The sequence below is a fragment of the Kogia breviceps genome, chromosome 8 (genome assembly GCF_026419965.1).
Source record: "Kogia breviceps isolate mKogBre1 chromosome 8, mKogBre1 haplotype 1, whole genome shotgun sequence".
NCBI classification, from domain to species: domain Eukaryota; kingdom Metazoa; phylum Chordata; class Mammalia; order Artiodactyla; family Physeteridae; genus Kogia; species Kogia breviceps.
In genome coordinates, this window is record NC_081317.1 from 74,601,373 (window position 1) to 74,620,852 (window position 19,480).

The 19,480-nt window shown below is 38.5% G+C and overlaps 1 protein-coding gene across 14 annotated transcripts in view; it reads right to left on the minus strand.

Moving 5' to 3' along the window:
* TRPM3 (transient receptor potential cation channel subfamily M member 3) overlaps positions 1-18,801 on the minus strand; it is a 514,000-nt gene extending 495,199 nt beyond the window's left edge. For all 14 annotated transcript variants that reach the window (XM_059072701.2, XM_059072700.2, XM_067039572.1 and 11 more), the window contains exon 1: positions 18,480-18,801. In XM_059072701.2, the coding sequence (XP_058928684.1) occupies positions 18,480-18,656 (177 nt within the window). In that variant the 5' untranslated portion in view covers positions 18,657-18,801. The remainder of the gene's footprint in view (positions 1-18,479) is intronic.
* Between the last annotated feature and the right edge of the window lie 679 nt (positions 18,802-19,480).

The following is a 19,480-nucleotide window of genomic DNA, read 5'->3' on the forward strand; positions in this document are numbered from 1 at the left end:
CATAGATTCTGACTGAGTCACCCTGAACCCTCCAAATCACTCAAACCAAGCGTCTTTTCTTAGTCCTCACTGACATCCTCCTTCCAAGGATGCTGACGTAAGAAAAGTGCTGAAGTAGTCTCAAACAATTGTTAAGACTGTTTCTAATGTCTGAAGGGAGGGCTGAATTGTGTGTGTATGTGTAACTGAGACAGATATAGAGGAGAAAAGTGGAGAACACAGATAGCAAAGGATAAGTAATTCCCAAGGAATTAGTTCAAACTCAGTTAAGAAAATCTAAAAATTGGTGCAGAGCTACACTGTCAAAGATGAATATTGTAAAACACTTGTTCCATCAAAAGCAATTTGTATAGGAAATACAATTATTTTCTTCACGGTAATGAAGGCCCAAGACATTACTTTCTATGAGAGAGAGAAGACTGTGAATGCACTCTCTGCAGGCATTCTGACCCAGTTTAGTGACTAGTTTAATATTCAAAGGGTAGATGTGTCCTCTTCACTTTAGGAAGTTTGATGTTCAAAGACAATTTAGGTCACTGGCTCCTGTGGCAGCATTTCCCCTGTGAGAAAGGTACATTTAAGCACCCATCTCTTGTATTATTGATAACAAAACTGGTTAAAAGCCTGTGACGCCCATCAGCTTTCTCTCTGGGCCTTTCAGAAGAAGCAATTAAATCAAGACTCCAGCTTTCCTTTTAGGGGCATATGTGTGTGTTTTGAACCAAAATCTGTGAAAGTGGAGTTCTTGTATAAATTTTTCTTTTCAAATGTATTTCAAGCATCCCCTCCATGCGAAAGCAAAATCAGAAATGCCATTATTGATTTATTAAGCTTTTGGTTCATAACCTGAACATTTTTATCTTGGTGGTGAGTGGAATGTGTCCTTTCAAAGGTAAAGCAAAACAAGCACCTTCGCTTCTGCTCCCAACTCTCTTCCCATGAGGTAAGAGAACCACCTATCCTTGAATCAACCACATTACTTCTATGTCGGTCTAGCTCTACTTGGGATTTCTCAGCGCTGGGAATGAATTTTTATTCATTACTGTATTCCTAGTGCCTATTTCAGACTCTGCCACACAGCTGATTTCTGTAAATATTTGTTGAATACATTTTCCTCTAAGAACATTTTAGAAACAAGTTCAGATGTAAAATCCAAGCTACTGAACACTGCACATGAAAACCTTCTCATTTCCTGCCCTAGTTCCTTCTGCAATGCCTCCTTTTCCCTCCAGCCCACTTTGCTCAGCTACATACACTGATCAACTTCAAATCACTGATCAACTTCCAACCACCACACATGCCATGCTCACTCAAACCGCGATGCTTTTCCACATATTCTTTTCTCCACCCAGAATGTCCTTGCCCTCCTTAAAAGATGTTGAAATCAACTTTTAAGATTCATATGAGCCAAATATAACCCATTTTTGATGCCTTTTTCTTCAGGAAAAAATAGTTATTTTGCACAGTGTTCTCTTTTAATACATGGAACATTTTTCTATTATATTTTTTTATTAGAAAGCATTATGGTTAATTGTTCATGTGGATTTCTCCCATAAGTTGTTCAGATCCTAGAATGTATAGAGTATGTTGTTTTCATCTTCGTATTGCTAACACTTAGCATGGAGCATGGAACATAGGAAATGCTCAACAATATTTATTGAATTGACTTGAAATTATGAGAACAGCACATATGCTTTGCCCCTTCTGACAAACTAGGACATTTCTCCCCCTCCCAATATTTGTGTTTTAACAGAATTCTGAGGTATAACTAAAAAATTTTTTAAACTAGCCAAAGAAGATTTTAGTTTTAAGTAAAGATATTATTACCTCAAATCCTCTTTGACATAAGAGGAATGTAAGTAAGTAAAGAGGGTAACAGCTTTGGTCATTTAAAAATACCTATCCCTAATAAATCACATGCTGAATTGGACTGTTTGAAGTTTTCTCAAACACTTGTATTATTTTTTCCATTGAATCTTGACTGTAACCAATGTAAATACCCCTATTAAATTTTAATACAAAATGAGAATTACTAAAAAGAAAAAGTGAAATAGGAACCTTAGAACAAACTGATGAGTATCTTCTCTCTTATCACCTGAGTATCCTATGAAAACTAGTCTTTCAAGCTGCCGAGGTCAAAATATGGCTATTTGAGAAGCCTTCCAAATAAGGTGAGATTTCAGAAGTCAAAGTTGTATAAAAAATTATGAAATACTGGCACAGTCATTTGTGTCACTGTAATCTTTGATATTTATTTACAGGGACCTCAAAACAAAACTAAAAACAAAACCAAAAACAAAAGCCTGCACCAAACACAAAGATCCTTCTAACTGCAGAGTCCTGGAAGCTGTTAAGTCTTCAAATGCACCTGACATGGTCTAAATGTAACTGATTAAGGAACTAGATGTGATGGGCTGGGAAAATAGAGTACACTTGGAAAGATAGTCTTTTCTTCTCTTCAGCTCCATGAAATGTAACTATAATCACTATACAAGTTTGTATTTCCAGCACTCAGTATGACATCCCATGCGTAGGAGGCACCTGACAAGTTTGGTGGAAGCAGTGAATAATACATCACTCAACTAATGACATCCTATGCCCTCTTTCTGAAATGTGGACAGTCTCCATCCAAACCAAGCTGCGTGGAGTAACTATAGCTCAGAATAATCAGACCCACTTAGCAACTCTTCAAGGGTGACCATCACTACTAATATTGAGACATCCCTAGTAGCACAGCCAACACTGTATGAAACTTCCTCATGTTGACTTCAGATGGGTAGATCTATAGCCCATCACATCCTGACTTTCCTTAAAAACCACAAACTAATTGGTTTTTATTTACAATTTGTAGCACTATGTTTCAAAACAGTAAAAACATACTGAGTGCTTCTCATATGCCAAGCACTATTCTCAGTACTTGAGAATATACAACACAATGTGTATAAATGTGTATGATTCATTTATTTCTTCCAACTACACTGCAAAGTAATTAATATTATAACTATCCCTGCTTTATTTAATGTCTCTTAATCATAAATTCCTTGCCTGAAAACTGGAGATAATAATACCTCATTAAAGATTAAATGCCAAGATATAAATCATGCATCATGGTTTCTAGCCACAATAACAACTCAATAAAAATTAATTTTCCTCCCCTTTCCCTAGGTTTATCCGTACATTTTTGCTATTGTTATTATTTTTTAATATGTTTACATGTGAAATTTAACATCACATTACTCAGCAGGGAGATGAAAACTATAATACAGTAAGATACAACTATACATCCAACAGAATGGCTAAACTTTAAAAGAAAGACAGACAATGCTAATTTTGGTGAGAATATGCAGCAACTGAAACTCTCATATATTTTGTAAAAGGGAGTATAAAATGGTATGACCATTTTGAAAAACTCTGGCAGTTTCTACTAAGGTCAAATATATGCCTACACTATAACCCAGCAACTCCAATCTTAGTATACAGCCAACACAAATGAGTGCATAGGTTCACAAGAATGTTTACAGCACCAGCACCCTTATCCACAGGAAGTCAAAGTGGGAAAGAACCCAAATGTCCATGAACAAAATAAAGGATAAACCAGTTATAGTATTCATACAATGTGATATTACACAGAATGATAGACAAAACAAAATGGATGAATCTCAGAAACACTATGTTGAGTGGAAGAAACCAGACACAAGAGTACACACTGTATAATTCCACTTATTCAAAGTTCTAAGTCAGGCAAAACTAACATAGAGTGATAAAAGCTTGATAGTGGTTACCTTGGGGAGTGCTGGTTGTAATGGTATTAACTGGGAAAGAGCACCAAGAATTCTTTAGAGTGATGTAAACTAATATGCCTTGATAAGGGTAGTGCTCATACAGGTGATTATATTTCCAAAAAATTATTGAGCTTAGAATGAAAACTCATGAATTTTACTGTATGTAAGTTTACCTCAACTTTAGAAAGTCTTCTTGATGATGTTTAACTGTTCACTTGAGTAGTTCACCTGGTAGAGGCTTTTACAGGATGATAGAGGATGACTGAAATCCCAGAGAAGTGAGTTTAGATTTAAACAGTCTTAATGTCCAGAGTTCACCTGTTTGCTAAATGGGGACACATCTGAAGGCACACCTACTCCCTCTACTCAGTGATATGCCATTATTGACAACTACACAGTAAGCTCATTATCCCCTGTGCCTAACATTTTATAGCTGTCCAGAGCAAAAGAAAGATGTTGTGTCATAGCTTTTGTTTACTATAATTTTCATAAGGCCATTATCACTCTGGATGAAGACATTTTAAAATGTATAAAACAGGACAAAACATTCTCCATGATGAGGCAAAAGTGAGTTTGCCAGGGGCACAAAAAAAAAGGCAGAAGGAAAAGAAAAATGAAGAGCTCTCCTACAGTGTAACACTCTTAATAGAGCATCCTGCAGCTGCTGAACAATTCCTACATTTAATGATTAATGAATCTGAGTTCGCCTCTGCATTTGCGCAGCTGGGGGCAGTGGTACTATCTACAGAGCTTCTTTGAGGCAGAGGGTGAGGAGGTGGCAGCTTGCACTTCAATGTGAGCAGCCTAAACTGGGCAGACTGTCAAGTGAGTACAAGCTGTACATGCCAGAGCAATATAAATACACCCCACACCCACCACCAGAAGTAGTCCGTTATCTACATGGCACTCTTTTTGGCCCACTTCTCTCCATGACAATCCCTTTACACTTGATACTTCAGCTTCCCTCCTGGGAGTGCTCTCCATGAGCTATACTCTCCAGGATCACCTTGCCTTTGTACATGCCACTCTATTTATCTGGAATATTCTTTCTACCCAACTTCCCATAGGTATCTCTTTTTTGTTTTGTTTTGTTTTGTTTTTGTGGTACGCAGGCCTCTCACTGCTGTGGACTCTCCCGTTGCAGAGCACAGGCTCCGGACGCGCAGGCTCAGCGGCCATGGCTCACGGGCCCAGCCGCTCCACGGCATGTGGGATCCATGGGATCTTCCCGGACCGGGGCACGAACCCATGTCCCCTGCATAGGCAGGCGGACTCTCAACCACTGCGCCACCAGGGAAGCCCAGGTATCTCTTTCAATATTCAGTTCAGGAGTTACCTTTTCTAGTACCTTCCAGGCTATTATTTGGTGCCCCTTATCTGTGTTCACCAATTATCAAACCACAGTATCCCTTCCAATTTGCTTGTTTGTCTCCCTAACTTCATTTTATCTCCTTTTGATGGGGCGCCTAGTATTCTTCATCTCTGAATTTCTAATACCTTTGCACATTTCTGACACATAGCAATAGATAATTGTAGAATGAATAAGAGTGTGAAGAATGAATAAGTGAATGGGGAGAAAAGCTAATTTTATATTCCTGTTTTGATTTGTGAATTGCTTGCTGTACACCTAGAAACAAAACAATACTCACTTTGACAGCATTAAATATCTATGAACTTTTCCCCTTCAAATGAACACTGAGGAAAACAGGAATATTCTGATTAAAACACTAATCTCTCAGACTGAATTCCTTTAGCATGGTTACTTTTTTTAAACATAAAACTTTTCTCATATTTAGTTCACCATCATGTTACTACTTCTAAACAATGTGCTATTTTGCTTTTCTCAGGGATATACATTTGGGATGGTGCAATTTCATTCAGTCAGAAGAGCTGACAAACCCCATTAAAAGCTCCATAGGACCTTTCAGCAGTGGTGAAACCATGAAAAATGGGAGAACTCAAGGAGGCATTTAAGGGGACATTGGAGCCCATCATGCCATCTTGATCTTGTAGTGGACTCTAAAAAGCATTTGTTCTTGATTCTAATGGAGGAGAGCCTACTATTTTCCCTGGTTCTCTAAGCCCCTTCCTCAGAAATATTGTCTTTATAGTACATGTAAAATCAGGTTCCATAACTGGAATCCATTTCCTCCTGTTACATATTAGCGAAAAGGTGCAGATTGTTTATCTGCACTTGCAGAATGAAATTTTAGTTTTGGATTGCTTGTTGTAACTTTTGGGCCTGGATGGCTTCCAGAAACATTAAGCTATTGTGTGTGTAGGGGATTCATGCTAACTGAATTAGTGAAGCGTTGTGCCTATGTCCTTGCTAAGAGAATCTGCCCCTGCCCACACATCACCTACTATAAGAATGTGTCTAGGTGGCCATATTTATATCAGGTGATTCAATTTCCTTGACCAAAGATATGTAGGCAAAGATGGATACCTGACCAAACCTGAGTCAGGGAGATTCCTTAGGAGAATGGGAGAGACAAATTGGTAAGATGTAAGGAATGCAACAGCAAGATCATATAGAACTGCACACTGTAGCAAGTATGAGAGAAATATAGAGTGATAGAGGAAGCTTAGTCTACAAAGAAAAATGGGAATACAGAATAGATGGGCTAAGACAAGCCAAAATGAGAGATTCTAAGGCCCCATTACAGTGAAGCTTGGGTCCCTGTGTTGTCTGGATGTATTTCCATTCCAGTTGCTAGATATCCCAGAGATTAGCCTTAGAAGAAAATCTTTATTTAAGTTAGCATGAGTGGATTTCTGTTATTTGCAAGCAAAGTACAGTTGACCCTTGAACAATAAATAATACAGGAGTTAGGGGCAATGACTCTCCACACAGTTGAAAATCCACATGTAACTTTAAAGCCAGCTGTCTATATCCACAGTTCCACATCTTCGAATTCAACCAACCTCACTCAGATCATGTAGTACTGCAGTATATATTTATTGAAAATAAAATCCACATATAAATGGACCTGCACAGTTCAAGCCCACGTTCTTACATCTAAAATAACTTTAACTGTAACAATGATGTATGCAATGGCCAATTTTATGTGTCAACTTGTCTAGGCCACCATGCTCTGATATTTGGCCGAACATTATTGTGGATATTTCTGTAAGGGTGTGTTTGGCTGAGACATACATTTAAATCAGTGCTATTTGAGTAAAGCAGATTGCCCCCCATAATGTGAGTGGGCTTCATGTAGTTGGTTGAAGGCCTGAATAGAACAAAAGGCTGACCCTCCCCCAAACAGGACAGAATTCTCCAGAAGACTGACTTTGAAATTCATCGGCAACATCAGTGATTCCTGGTTCTACAGAAGTCTGACTTTGGACTAAAACTGCAGGCCTTTCCTGAGTCTCCAGCCTGCCAGTGTCCATCAACAGATTTTGGATTTGCCAAGCTTCCACAATCATGTAAGCCAATTCCTTAAAATAAATCTTTTTATTCACACACATACACACACACACACACACACACACACACACACACACACACACACAAATGCTTCTGTTTCTTTGGAGAACCCTAACTAATACAACCTACAATAACTACAAAGTGTAATTAGCTGCACGTGAATAGTATGTATTCCCTAAACCCAAATTATTACAAAAGACATCTTGAATTTTGTTCATTTGCACTGCACCATTTCTGTTTTATTAGGCTGGAAGGGAGGAACGCATATTAACTGAATACTGGCTATAGAGTATGCCAACACCAAATATATTTATTTCTGAACATAAAGCAATATTTTTATTTAATTTATAATTAAGGAAATTAAAATTTGGAGAAGTTTTCCTATTTTGTCAATGATCATTTTGAGAATATGCCATTTAATTATTTTGGTAGCAAGTACCCAAATGATCCGCTTGTGTGTATTATCAATGCATGAGTAACACTATCATCTAGCTGTGTTTCAGATGCAGAGAGAGTGAAGGTGGTGGGGATGGGGCAGATGCAAGAAGCACGCAACAGAGGGAATTCTGTGCTCGGGAACAACAGAGTCCAATGATGTGGGTAACCTCGGTGGGTCAATTTTTCAGCTCGAAAGAGGGATAGCCATGTTTTCTATACTTGTGTCACAGGGTTGCTATGAAGTTCAGTTTGTTTGATGTAAAGCAAAGAACTCTGTAAACTGAAAAGGACTTTTTAAATGTTAAGTTTTAATATCATTTCACTTGTTGTCTCTGCACCTTTCAAAATAGTTTGTGAATAATGACATCTTCTGAAGGACAGAGACATTCAGATTGCTGGAGATAGAAAATAAGCATTCCCTATTAACATTTACTAAATGTGAACTACATCACGAGAGAGTAAGTCTACTCCACACCGCTCTCCGGTGAGCATGAGATAACATTATTGTAATAAATGATTTACTCTCAGCTCTTTCAAATATCAAACTAATTTTAAAATAAATAGGAGCATGAAATGGCTTTCTATTATTATGAATTAATCCAAGAATATTACAGCTATAAGGGAACTTAACAATCATCTCATGACTGGCAAACTGCACACCACAGGCCAACTACCACCTGCCCTCTGTTTGTGTATAGACAATAAACTAACAATAGTTTTTACATTTAAAACTGGCTGAAAAAATGAAAATAAGAATAATATTTCATGATGTGACAATTACATGAAATTCAAATTTCAATCTGTCTTAGTCTGTTCAGGCCATTATAACAAAATACCACAGACTGAGCAGGTTATAAACAGCAGAAATTTATTGCTCACAATTCTGGAGGCTGGAAGTTCAAGATCAGGGTTCTACCATGGTCAGGGTAGGGCCCTCTCCTAGGGCACAGACTTCTCTTTGCTGGAAGGGGATAGCGAGCTCTCTGGAGCCTCTTTTACAAGGCACCAATACCATTCATAAGGTTTCCACCCTCATGACTGAAGTACCTCCCGAATGCCCCACCTACTTATACCATCACCTTTGGGGTTAGGATTTCAATATACGGACTTTCAGCACATGAACACTCAGACCATAGCACAGTGTTCGTAAGTTTAACTGGAACACAACTACATTCATTTGTTATGTATTGTATGTGGCTGCTTGCTCAAACTACAATGGCAAAGCTGAACAGTTGTGACAGACAGGGTAACTATATGACCCACAAAGCCACTTTACCATCTGGCCTTTTATAGAAAAAGTTTGCCAACCCTTATCTAACCCAATCCTGTCATTCTATAGAGGAGAAAACTAAAGATAAAACTATTTACTCTAGGTAATTCAGCTAGGATATTAACTAATCAGAATTAGGGCTAAAACCTAGTATTTCTGTCCATTTGATCATGCTCAATTTAATGATTAAAAATTAGCTTTAATTATGCTCATCTTTAAATTATGTAGCCTCCTTGTGCTAATTACTAGATTTATCTCAGAATCTTTGCTCACATAAGCTAACATTATACAAAAAATTCATCTTGATGAAGTAAAATATTTTCTTCATTTATTCATTGAAATGAATTTTATATTATATTATTCTTAAATAGTTCTAAGTAGAAGTTACTGTAGAATAAAATAATGGTAAAAATTAAATATTTTGCTTAACACATCAACTGACACATGCTCTGCTTGTAATTCATAAAGCAGTAATATATGGAAATTCAAACACTTTCAGACAAACTGGCCACACTCAATTTTCTTATAAGAAATGACTGACAATAAGATGAGAAAATAATCCCTTAGTCTTTCTGTGTTTAGTGACTAGAACTTGACCAGCTAATTTCCCAAAGGTAAATTGGGATGTAAATGTGAATGTAAATTTCAGTCTTTTATAAAATGAAAAAGGAAGTGTGTCTAAAGTTAAAGCATCCCTTTTACATCACTAGGATGTATCTGTTGGGTTTCCAGTGTAATCAATTACCTACCCTCCATCTTTTAAGAGGAAATGTTTAAAAGCAGCGCTTCTCAACTGGGTATGATTTTGCCCCCAAAAGGAGATCTGACCATGTGTGTAGACATTTTTGGTTGTCACAATGGGATAAACTAAAACTTCTATTTTATACCAGCTACCTGTGATACTTGATATAATAAAATATTTCTATCCATGATACCTGATACAGTTAAATAACCTAATGCTAACAGAAAAACAAATTCTAAGCCACATTTGCCTTTAAATGAAAATGACAAAATACTTTAATATAATTGTCTATATAATTATCTCTAGACATTAGCCAAAGGCATATTTAAAGATTAAAGCAAGAATAGCCTGAGTTTAACAGTGTAGTTTTTCTTCTACTAGTACTTTCTCTAATTCACAGTGTAACCCAGCCAACATTATTGAAAGTAACATATTAAAGTCTCTTAGATCACTAAATTAAGGAATGCCCTTTCTCCAACATAAGCAATACATAAAGTAATTTCAATCTCTCACTTTCACTTTCAGTAAATATTTTCAAAGCAGACATCTGGTGCTACCTACTTACAGTTTTTTCCTTGAGTACATATTTTACTCTGCATCACTTTTACTGAGTAATAATTATTAGTTCAATTCCCTAACTAATCTTCCAATTTGGGGAACATATGAAGTATATCAACTCAAGCTCAAAGTATCCTTTAATTAGACAAAATGCCAAGACCCTATAATACCATTTGGTTCTTCTAAGCAGTGGCTTCAGAGCACTGCATCAAGAGCATAGTTATCCATGCTCTCCAACATTTACTATTCATCTAGCACCCCAATTATCCTGTGCTCTCTGCTAAATGATGTACATGGGAAATTGTCTAAGATATGGTTCCTAATTTTAAGAAGCTCTTCAGAATGAGGTGAAAGAGCTAATAATGCTACAACATGCTAAAAGCAAAGACGGAAATACCCACTGATTTTTATGAATATTTTTATGAATAAAAGAAGAGCCTAACCTGGCTTTAGAGATTCCGGAAATTTTTCTTGAACTCATCCAACTCACTTGAGTTGAGTATTAAAATATGGGCAGGAGTCAGGTAAGAGAAGATGTGGTTCAGATATTCCAGGCAATGGAAATAGCTTGTGCAAAAAGCCCAGCTAAAAGGAATTTCATGATATGAGAAAGGGAAAAACAAAGTATAAACGCAGAGAAGTAGGCAGAGGACAGATCACAGAGGGTCTTATATACCAATCCAAGGAGCTTGGGATTTTATTCTACAAGAAATGTCAAACATGGCAGTATCCTGGTCGTACCTGCATTTTAAGTGGACCATTCTGGTGGCTGTGGAAAGGATCAATTTGAAGTAGACAGCTGTAGCATTTTGGGCCCAAGAAAAAGAGAGACCGGTCTTGGGAACTAGGAATAGACAGAAGCGGGTGGATCAGAGACATATTTATGAGAAAACGTGGCAGAACTGATTGGCTGATTATGTAAGGGATGAGAGCAAACAAAGCAAAAGGCGTAAGCCCAAGTTTTCCAGTTTGGGCAATGTGGTGAATGGGTGATTCTAGCAATTGGGAGAAAACAGAGGAAAAGGAGCAGGTGTGAGGAAGCTTGCTTATTTCAGCAATGGCTGAATGATTAGGGCAGAAGTTAGACTCAGTCAGACTTACAACAGGCAGTCTTGGACCACACTTTGAGAAACACTCCTTCCTTCCTTCCTTCCTTCCTTCCATCTATCTATCTATCTATCTATCTTTCTATTTGTCTATCACCTATCTATCATCTAACTATCACCTATCTGTCTGTCTCTCTCTATATTAAACTTTGAAATTCTTTAATTATTTGGGGGAAAAGAAGCAAAAGTTATCAATGCTATCCCTAAACTGCAAATTTCTATGCATGTGCCTCTGAAAATGGAAGTAGAGAAGAGACAATGGCTGGAACAAAATTCCCAAATGCTTTAAACATAAATTTTATGTGAGACAAATGTAAAAATTAAATATCTCCCCCTCTTAGAGGTTTTGTTATACCTGCCCCCACCTTACCCAAGCAATTATAGCACTGTATCTTTCTCACATGCTCAGGAGCCAAGAAAATTTTGTTCAGCTCAATTTTCCACATTTAATATTTAATACCGGGCATCATTTTAAAAATTCAAATATAAAATTAATTTTAAGTTTGAACATGCTTTTTCAAATGAAAGCCCTGGATGTTCTATTCCTCCCCCTCCCTGTCCAGAATCTCTTCCTTAGTTTTTGAAGGATGTAGGGTAGAGCAGACAGGGAGCGGGGGTGGGGGTATTAGCTCTACTAATGTAGTCATCAGTTATGGCTGCTTTGGCCTTGGTCCCGAAGTGAACTGACCACTGCTCAGTTGGTACTATCACATACTACTGGAATCTAAGGGACATGCACTTGAGTGACCACTGCAATTCCAAGTATCATCACAGGGAACTTTAAAGGGTGCATAAGCAGGATGCTCCAGAATCTTGAGGACGGACACGACCTTTGGGAGCTCTGGTTTACAATCATATCTCTATATAAATTCAGTAGGATAGAAAAATCTAAAATTGTATGTCATGTGCCTGAAAAAATCATGAAAATAATACACAGAGAAATCTCAAATAGATAAATGAAAAAGAAAAAGAATAGGGACAAACATTCCTTCACTTTATGATGTTATATCATCTACAAACCAAGACGCGGCAGCTGAACTCAATTACTTCTCTATATAAATGATCTTTCATGATTAAAAATTTTGAAAACCTGTGAACTGTTCACTTAAAACCCTTTGCTCCCACTGTTAACTAACACATAATCTGTTCTGCCCAGATGCCAGCAAAAGAGAGAGGGCATTTAATTGAGTTTCCCTCCAGCTCAGTTGAATCTACAGTTTTTCTCAGTGTGTGGTCCTTCTAAGGGGTGTTAATACCAGAACCACTAAGAGAGCTTGTTAAAATGAAAATTCCTGGGCCCACAACCTACCTACTGAGTCAGCACCCCCAAGGGGTGGACATGTATATCTGCTTTGCTCACAAGCTCCCCAAGTGATTCCTAAGCATTCTTAGCATATCATGTATCATTCACATGTTCCTTCACTCATTTATTTTTCAGTAAACATTTACTGAATACTTTTTGTGAGCCACAGTCTTTAAAACTCTTTTCATGTTAGCTAATGGAAATGGAGAAAGGATATGATCTAGCTGTCCGCAGATGAGCTTGGAGCCAGTTGAGATTGTACCAACAGACTGAGAGAGGGGGAGGATGTAAAGCCACTGCTGGAGAGGCAGTGTTCCCGCTCCCCCCCCCCCGCCACGCCTCCCCACCTGCCCCCTGTAGGAAATCATCTACAGGGAAGGCAGAACCCTTTTCCTTGACACAGACCTTGCCCCATTTTACTGTGACTCCACAAGTCATCCCAGAACCAGATGCTCCTGAGCTTGGACATCCCAGCTATGCCCTTCCTTATTCTGCAGTGACCACACTTTCATTCTTTACTCCACAATAGTGGGCATCAGAAGACAGAGCTCTCCAGAGAGACAGGTTTCTTGTTGCCTCAGGAATTTCCTTCAGGCTGCCCGAGGAACATTTCACAAAAAGGCAAATCACATGGTCACTGTTCAGCAGTCTGAGTTGAAGCCACCACTTGAAACACACCAGACAGATTTTGTCTCTCCTGGGTTTTAGTTTGGGCACATTTTCTTTTCTTTTTCTTATTTTCTTAAAGGGAATCTGAGGCTGGCATGCTGAGATGGAAAGACAGAAGTTTCTTTATTAGTAGCCCTTAAAATTTGCCTAACCACACACTGCATTTTCCTAAAAGCAATTTATTCTTCAAGTTTCCCATCTTTAAGGTGCTTAGTGGAATTGGTCCATAACAAGTTCCCTGACCTCACTTACCACCATTCATGAACATGTCTAGATATAAAAGGTGTGTTTCCTCTCTTCCTGTGGGAACTTAACGGCTACTCACCAGCATGTGGTTTAGGAGTGCCTTGTCCTGGCTAAGGAAAAGCTCTGGTGTATTAATATTATTCTACCTGCCATGTAAAGATTCAGAATTTTAGATGTGAAAAGAAGACATTAAAAGTAATAAATTTAACACAAAAATTGAAATGAATCTCAACATAATTGTTTTCTAAGAGTTTGAGAATAGCAAAGGGAAGTCAGTTTCTGGAATGCCTGGCATCAACTGTAGAAGACAGACCCAACTTACTTTGTCATCAGGATCTTGCTATGCTTCGGGGACAATACAATGGACATTGGTTACCATGATATGAAATTAAAGGAGTAGAAAACATTGGTACTTGGGCAGAATGTGATCTGGTAGCCTAACTTGATCACTGCTCTTTCAGTTATTTCTCTTGTGTCATACCCAGTTCGCCTTCATTTATCCCTCTTTGCATAATAACATAAAAGAGGGAAAGGAGGGGAAAAAAGGAAATGAAACTCTGAGCTTTTTGACTGGATTTCAAAAAATTGGGAATTTACTATGCATTGTTTTATAAGAGCAAAAAAAAAACAATCTAAGATAACTAGAAGTGATATTTCTGATTGTATATTATTTAATCAATGAGTTCTGCTATCAGGCATCCAATTGGGCTCTTACTCAACAATGACATGAAGTTACATTCCTTACTTTTGTCTCAGTCCCACTAGAATTAGTAACTGGCATACCCCTTCTAGCTCACCAAAGAACCACCAATCAAGAAGTTCTGTCTTTCCTTCTCAGGACCTTTATTCTCAGACACTGGAACCACCACCACTGGGACCATCAGACAGCAAAGTAGGATATCTGAAGGTATCCTAAATTCTTTCTTCCACCATAACTAATCGATTTAACAAGTCCCTATTTATTTTACCTTCATTACTTTTGCCTTAGCCCTGGTCCTCATGAACTCTTCAGGCCTCTAATTTAATCTCTCAGCTTCCAATCCTACCATCTTCCATCCACTCTAGACACTACAGCCAAAGCAATCTATTTAATAGCTGAATCTAGCAATTGCTTCTCTTCTAAGACCCCTTTAATGGCCCTCCCTCATTTTCAGGACCATTGTCAAGTGCCTTGGCTTAGCAGACAAGGCCCTTTATGATCGAAACTCTGCTGACTGTTCTAGTCCTTCCAGTTTAATGTTCAATCCAGATTAACTACTTTTAGCCTCAATAAACTATGTTCTTCCATGCCCACAGAGCATGGCAGCCTTTACCACAGGGAATCATAGCATTGAATCTAAGTCAAGACCTAAACTCTTCATTTTAAAGAGAAGGACACCAAGTTACAGAGAGGTTAAGTAATTTCCCAAGGTCACACAGGTGATTAGGAACATGGAGGAATTAGGACCCAGTGTTTAGGCCTAACTGTCCAAAGTATAACTTCTTTAATCTCTTTCTGACATTACTCAAAGTGGCAAAGTCATACTCTTTCTTTGAAAATAATAAAATGATACAGACCATTTGGTCTTCATTAAGAAACTGGCTTAAACATGTGTATCCAAAGTCTGTTACAAGTGCAGAGTTTCCTTTTCCCCAAAGCAATCCACTTTTCAGAAGCCCCTTTACTAAGTCTACCAAGATGTCAATACAAAGAAAGCTCTCTGCTCTAAAACTGATATTCAAATTCAACAGAAGTAACCAAAATAAAATCTCCCAAATAAAACAACATCAGAGACAGACCTTACAATGAACATAAAATATGCTAAGAACATTCTATCACTGAAATAAATTAGACTTTTGGAGATTAATAGTAAGATGAAATCTTGAAACACATAAGAATGAAGCAAATGACAACTGAAGAGAAACATTTTGGAAAGGGTCCCATTTGAAATGTATCCGTTTGAAAACAGCCTCTGACTTTTGGCTATCATGGTCATGTGCCTGTTCAAAAATTCATTTTCAAATGATATTTCCGAATGCAATCCCAAATTCAAAATGTGAGTTGGTTGGCATGTTCAAAATTTTCTCTGAGACAGACAAAACAACAAACGAGATGCTTTCAGAAGGAATAATAAGTATATTCCAACACTCATTGGGTTTAATTCATGCTTCAGATGCTGGCCTTTCCCTTCTAATTCTTTAGTATACCGTTTTCATTAGGAAATGGGAAATACAGGAAACAGGATTATGAAGCCATTTCTAAACATTGGCATGGTACTGAAGTAAGTTAGCAAAGAAACACACATTTTCAAGGAAAGGATAGGGAGGGAAATTGGCTTGAGCCCAGTCTGTCAGAAACGGTGAGCGATCTGAGTTTAGTTAAATCTAATCATGCCATCACGTCCTAAACTGCATTTACTGACAAGTCAGGGCATTGGAAAGGGCATATCACACCAGAAAAAGCTTGAAAGAGGAACAAACATTACCTACTGAATAGGAGAACTGGGTTTATTCACTTACAATTTCAATAGACTCCAGAGAAACCATCCATTATACTAACACGGTGTGGTAGTGTGGGGGACAGAATAAGAGACAGAGCAGAGGAGGAGAGGGAGAGAACCAGCAGAAAGTACAGAAAGAACAGTAGGATTGCTGTTATTAAATATTTAATTTATAGACTCAACCAGGAAGAACACTGAGCAACAGTTGCAAATGATTACTCAGAAACTTCCCTTCTACTTGAAATGTAAAAGCAGAGCAAGAATACACAGGGACTAGGAAACCAAAGACAATGACAGCAACAATCCAGAGGGGAAAAAATTACATGGCATTCATACCCAGAATGTTGATAATACAATAACTCATATACAGAAGCAGCTTTTATCCCATTCCAAATACTGCTGAAAGAATTTGGTAGCACTTTTTTTTTTCTAGTTTGAAATGTGCTCAATATCTGAAGTCTCCTAGGATAGGTATAATCTTTCAAAAAATACAGATGTCATTTGGAAAGAAAGTTATCAGGTAAAGCAAATCCTATCTTTCAGATATTGAGAGAATTGGAAGGATACTCATGAATGCACTTTATTAGAATGAACTGTTATAAAGCACCATGTTAATAAACCATGGTAAGACCGAGCTGTATGCCAACCATCGTATTGGTGTAGTATTGACAATGTCTGCTGGTATATAGCATGGATGGTACTTTCAGCTAAAAAAGATGAGAGCTCTTCTAAAAATAAGTAATATACCTCAAAGAGATGCTTCTCTGCTGGTTTTGTGACTAGCAAATGATAAATAACATTTCCATTAAAAAAAATGAGAGTATTAATGAATAATATATTGAAGGTGGTATACACACACCTGTTTAAAAAATCATTATGTAAGTTAAAAAGCATTACTTTGGGGTAAATCCAATGAATGATTTAACTGAAAAATGCTTCTTATTGCACGTGGAATTGCTAAAGTCAATTTGCTCAGTCATAGTTAGGTTTGACAAGACATTCTTCACCCCAGACCCTGGATTCAGGAGTAATTCTGGAAGAAAATTTACATTTGTTTGTTAGTTCCCTGGCCTCATTCTTTTTCATGCCCTATAACGCATGTTGTTCCAATACAGCAAAAGCCCTTATATCCAAGGAAAGGAAGCTTCTCTCCCACTCTCAAACCTGCTTTTCCTCCAAAATACTCTTTTAGGGAAGCAAACCACCATCATAACAATATGATAGGTGTTTGAACAGTACGTGAGGGTAGCCTTTGAGAAAGTTAATCTCAGTTTGTGCTGAACAGAATAAAGGAAACTCAGACAAGGTAATAGTCCATCATAAGAAGCCACTTAGCTGTACAGAACTAATTGTCCACATTAAATTTGATCCAACTAGAACACAGCCTCAGAAAAAAAATATGTTGCAAGTGTAATTTATTCAGGGTTAATTTATTAATCCTCTATTGTGACACTGGACTCAAGGTCCAGTGGTCATTATATCACAGTATCATATTAACATGGAAAAGAGAATTAAGAACTTCACCTTGCCTTTTTTTTTTTTTTTTATACCTTGCCTTTTAACTCCACATGGATGTGGGAGGAACATCCAGAGATATGCACTTTTCCCAAATAAGTATTACCATATTCTCTTTTCTGAGGGAAAATAATACTTGTTTTCTGCACCTTTTAAATTTTTCTTGTATTTCCTTTCCTATAAGGCAGGTGATGAAGATGAATTATTATGAAGTTGTGGGGAATTTCTCAGTATCTTTAATGTATTTGCTTCTAGAAAGAGGAGTGCTGCAGACACCAGGTAGCATCCTAGCTCAGGTATAGTACTGCTCTTTTGTGTAACTCAGCTAGAGACAAAGCTAGAAGCACACACTCGGTATTTATTTAACAATAATTTCCCACTACCGACTTCACTTAAGAGACTAAAATTATCATGGATTTAAAAAAAAAAGTCACCAAAAAAGTCACAATCTGATGAGGCTTGCTCTTTGTCTTTATCTGAGAGACCACCTAAGGACACAGGGCTTTTAAACTAATAAGGAGATTCCTTTGTTCTCCCAGGTTCCATTTAAAGGAAAACTGGGTCGAAAGGCTTCCCCAGGGAGGGAAAAGAATCCAGGAGCCAAACACACGGGAGTAAGAGATTTCACTCCCACCACTGTTCCCACCCTCCCAAAGAAGTTAATTAATTCTATTTTAGGGATTTTGGGGGTGGGGAGCACTCAGGCAGCCCATTCGATACCACCACAATCTCATTCTCAAATGTGGCTCAGACCACCCTCCCTCCCTGACACCATGGGGTAAGGGGCGTTTAGAACCTCTCCCCAGCCATGGGCAACAGAGCCAGTACTACAAGGCATCTATACTCCCCAAAAGGTGTGTCCCAGCCCAAGTACAAAGTTGGGTATTTAGACCTGCAAAGCACAATGAGAGCCATTCAAAGCAGCAAGTTACAGTACCTTAAGAAGTCTGACAGATGGGAGGAAGGCTGCATGGCACAGCTTCCGGATGGTCCAGTTTAGGGGTCGAGGAGCATCAGTTTGATTCATGACCCCGTCCAAATTCCACCGGGAAAACCAGAAGCCGCAAACCTGAGCAGTGCCTAGAAAATAAACGGTCCCCCACAGCCCTGGCATCCCATGGTCATCTCCACACCTGAGAATTCCATCAGGGCAAAGGCTTCCTGCAACTTGGGAGACTAGTCAAGTGGCGTTGCCTGAGCCACTGAACCTTCTTAAGAAAGCCACCTCCCCTCTCCCTGCAGCCGTGCTCGTGCATACCAAATGTGGCTGAATGGAGGCACACTGCCTGCTGCTTCGGGGAGGGGATGCACGGTTTTGAAGGAGAGGGACAGCCTGCACGGAACAGCCAGCGGTCGGAGTCAGAGCAGCCTGCTCAGAATGTGCGCTCCCTCTCCTGCTCTCCCAGTAATCGCAGGTCAGGCATCGGGGGAAAACCCTGGCCATCTGTTCTGCTCACTTGGTTTTCGGGGGAGCCAGGAGGAGAGCAAAAGGGAACATCAATAAAGCCAGAACGGGAAACTTGCACTTTCTGGTACAATGCATCTCTGAGGGACTGGAAACTGGCACGGGGGGAGGGGCTAGGACACAGAAGGAGAAGGGAATGCCTCCGAATGATAAGATAAATACTTTTATGTGACACAATAAATTGAGAGCTATTGTAAAATGGATCTACAATAAAAGGGATCTCTGTCATGTTCTGGGTTTTTTTTTATTAACTGTGATTGACAGTCTTCACCCTGATATATACATTATATAGATTAGAGGAGGCAGATGGCAGAGAGAGATGCAAACTAACACACACAGCGGGAGCGGTGAGTTATTCCTTTCATAGAAAGCAGTGTAAACTAATGCATCTTTGGCTTACCTTTTAGAAAGGGCAGTTTCTAAATTGGGGGTTATCCCATCCTGAAAAGCCACTTGATACTCTATCTGCAACA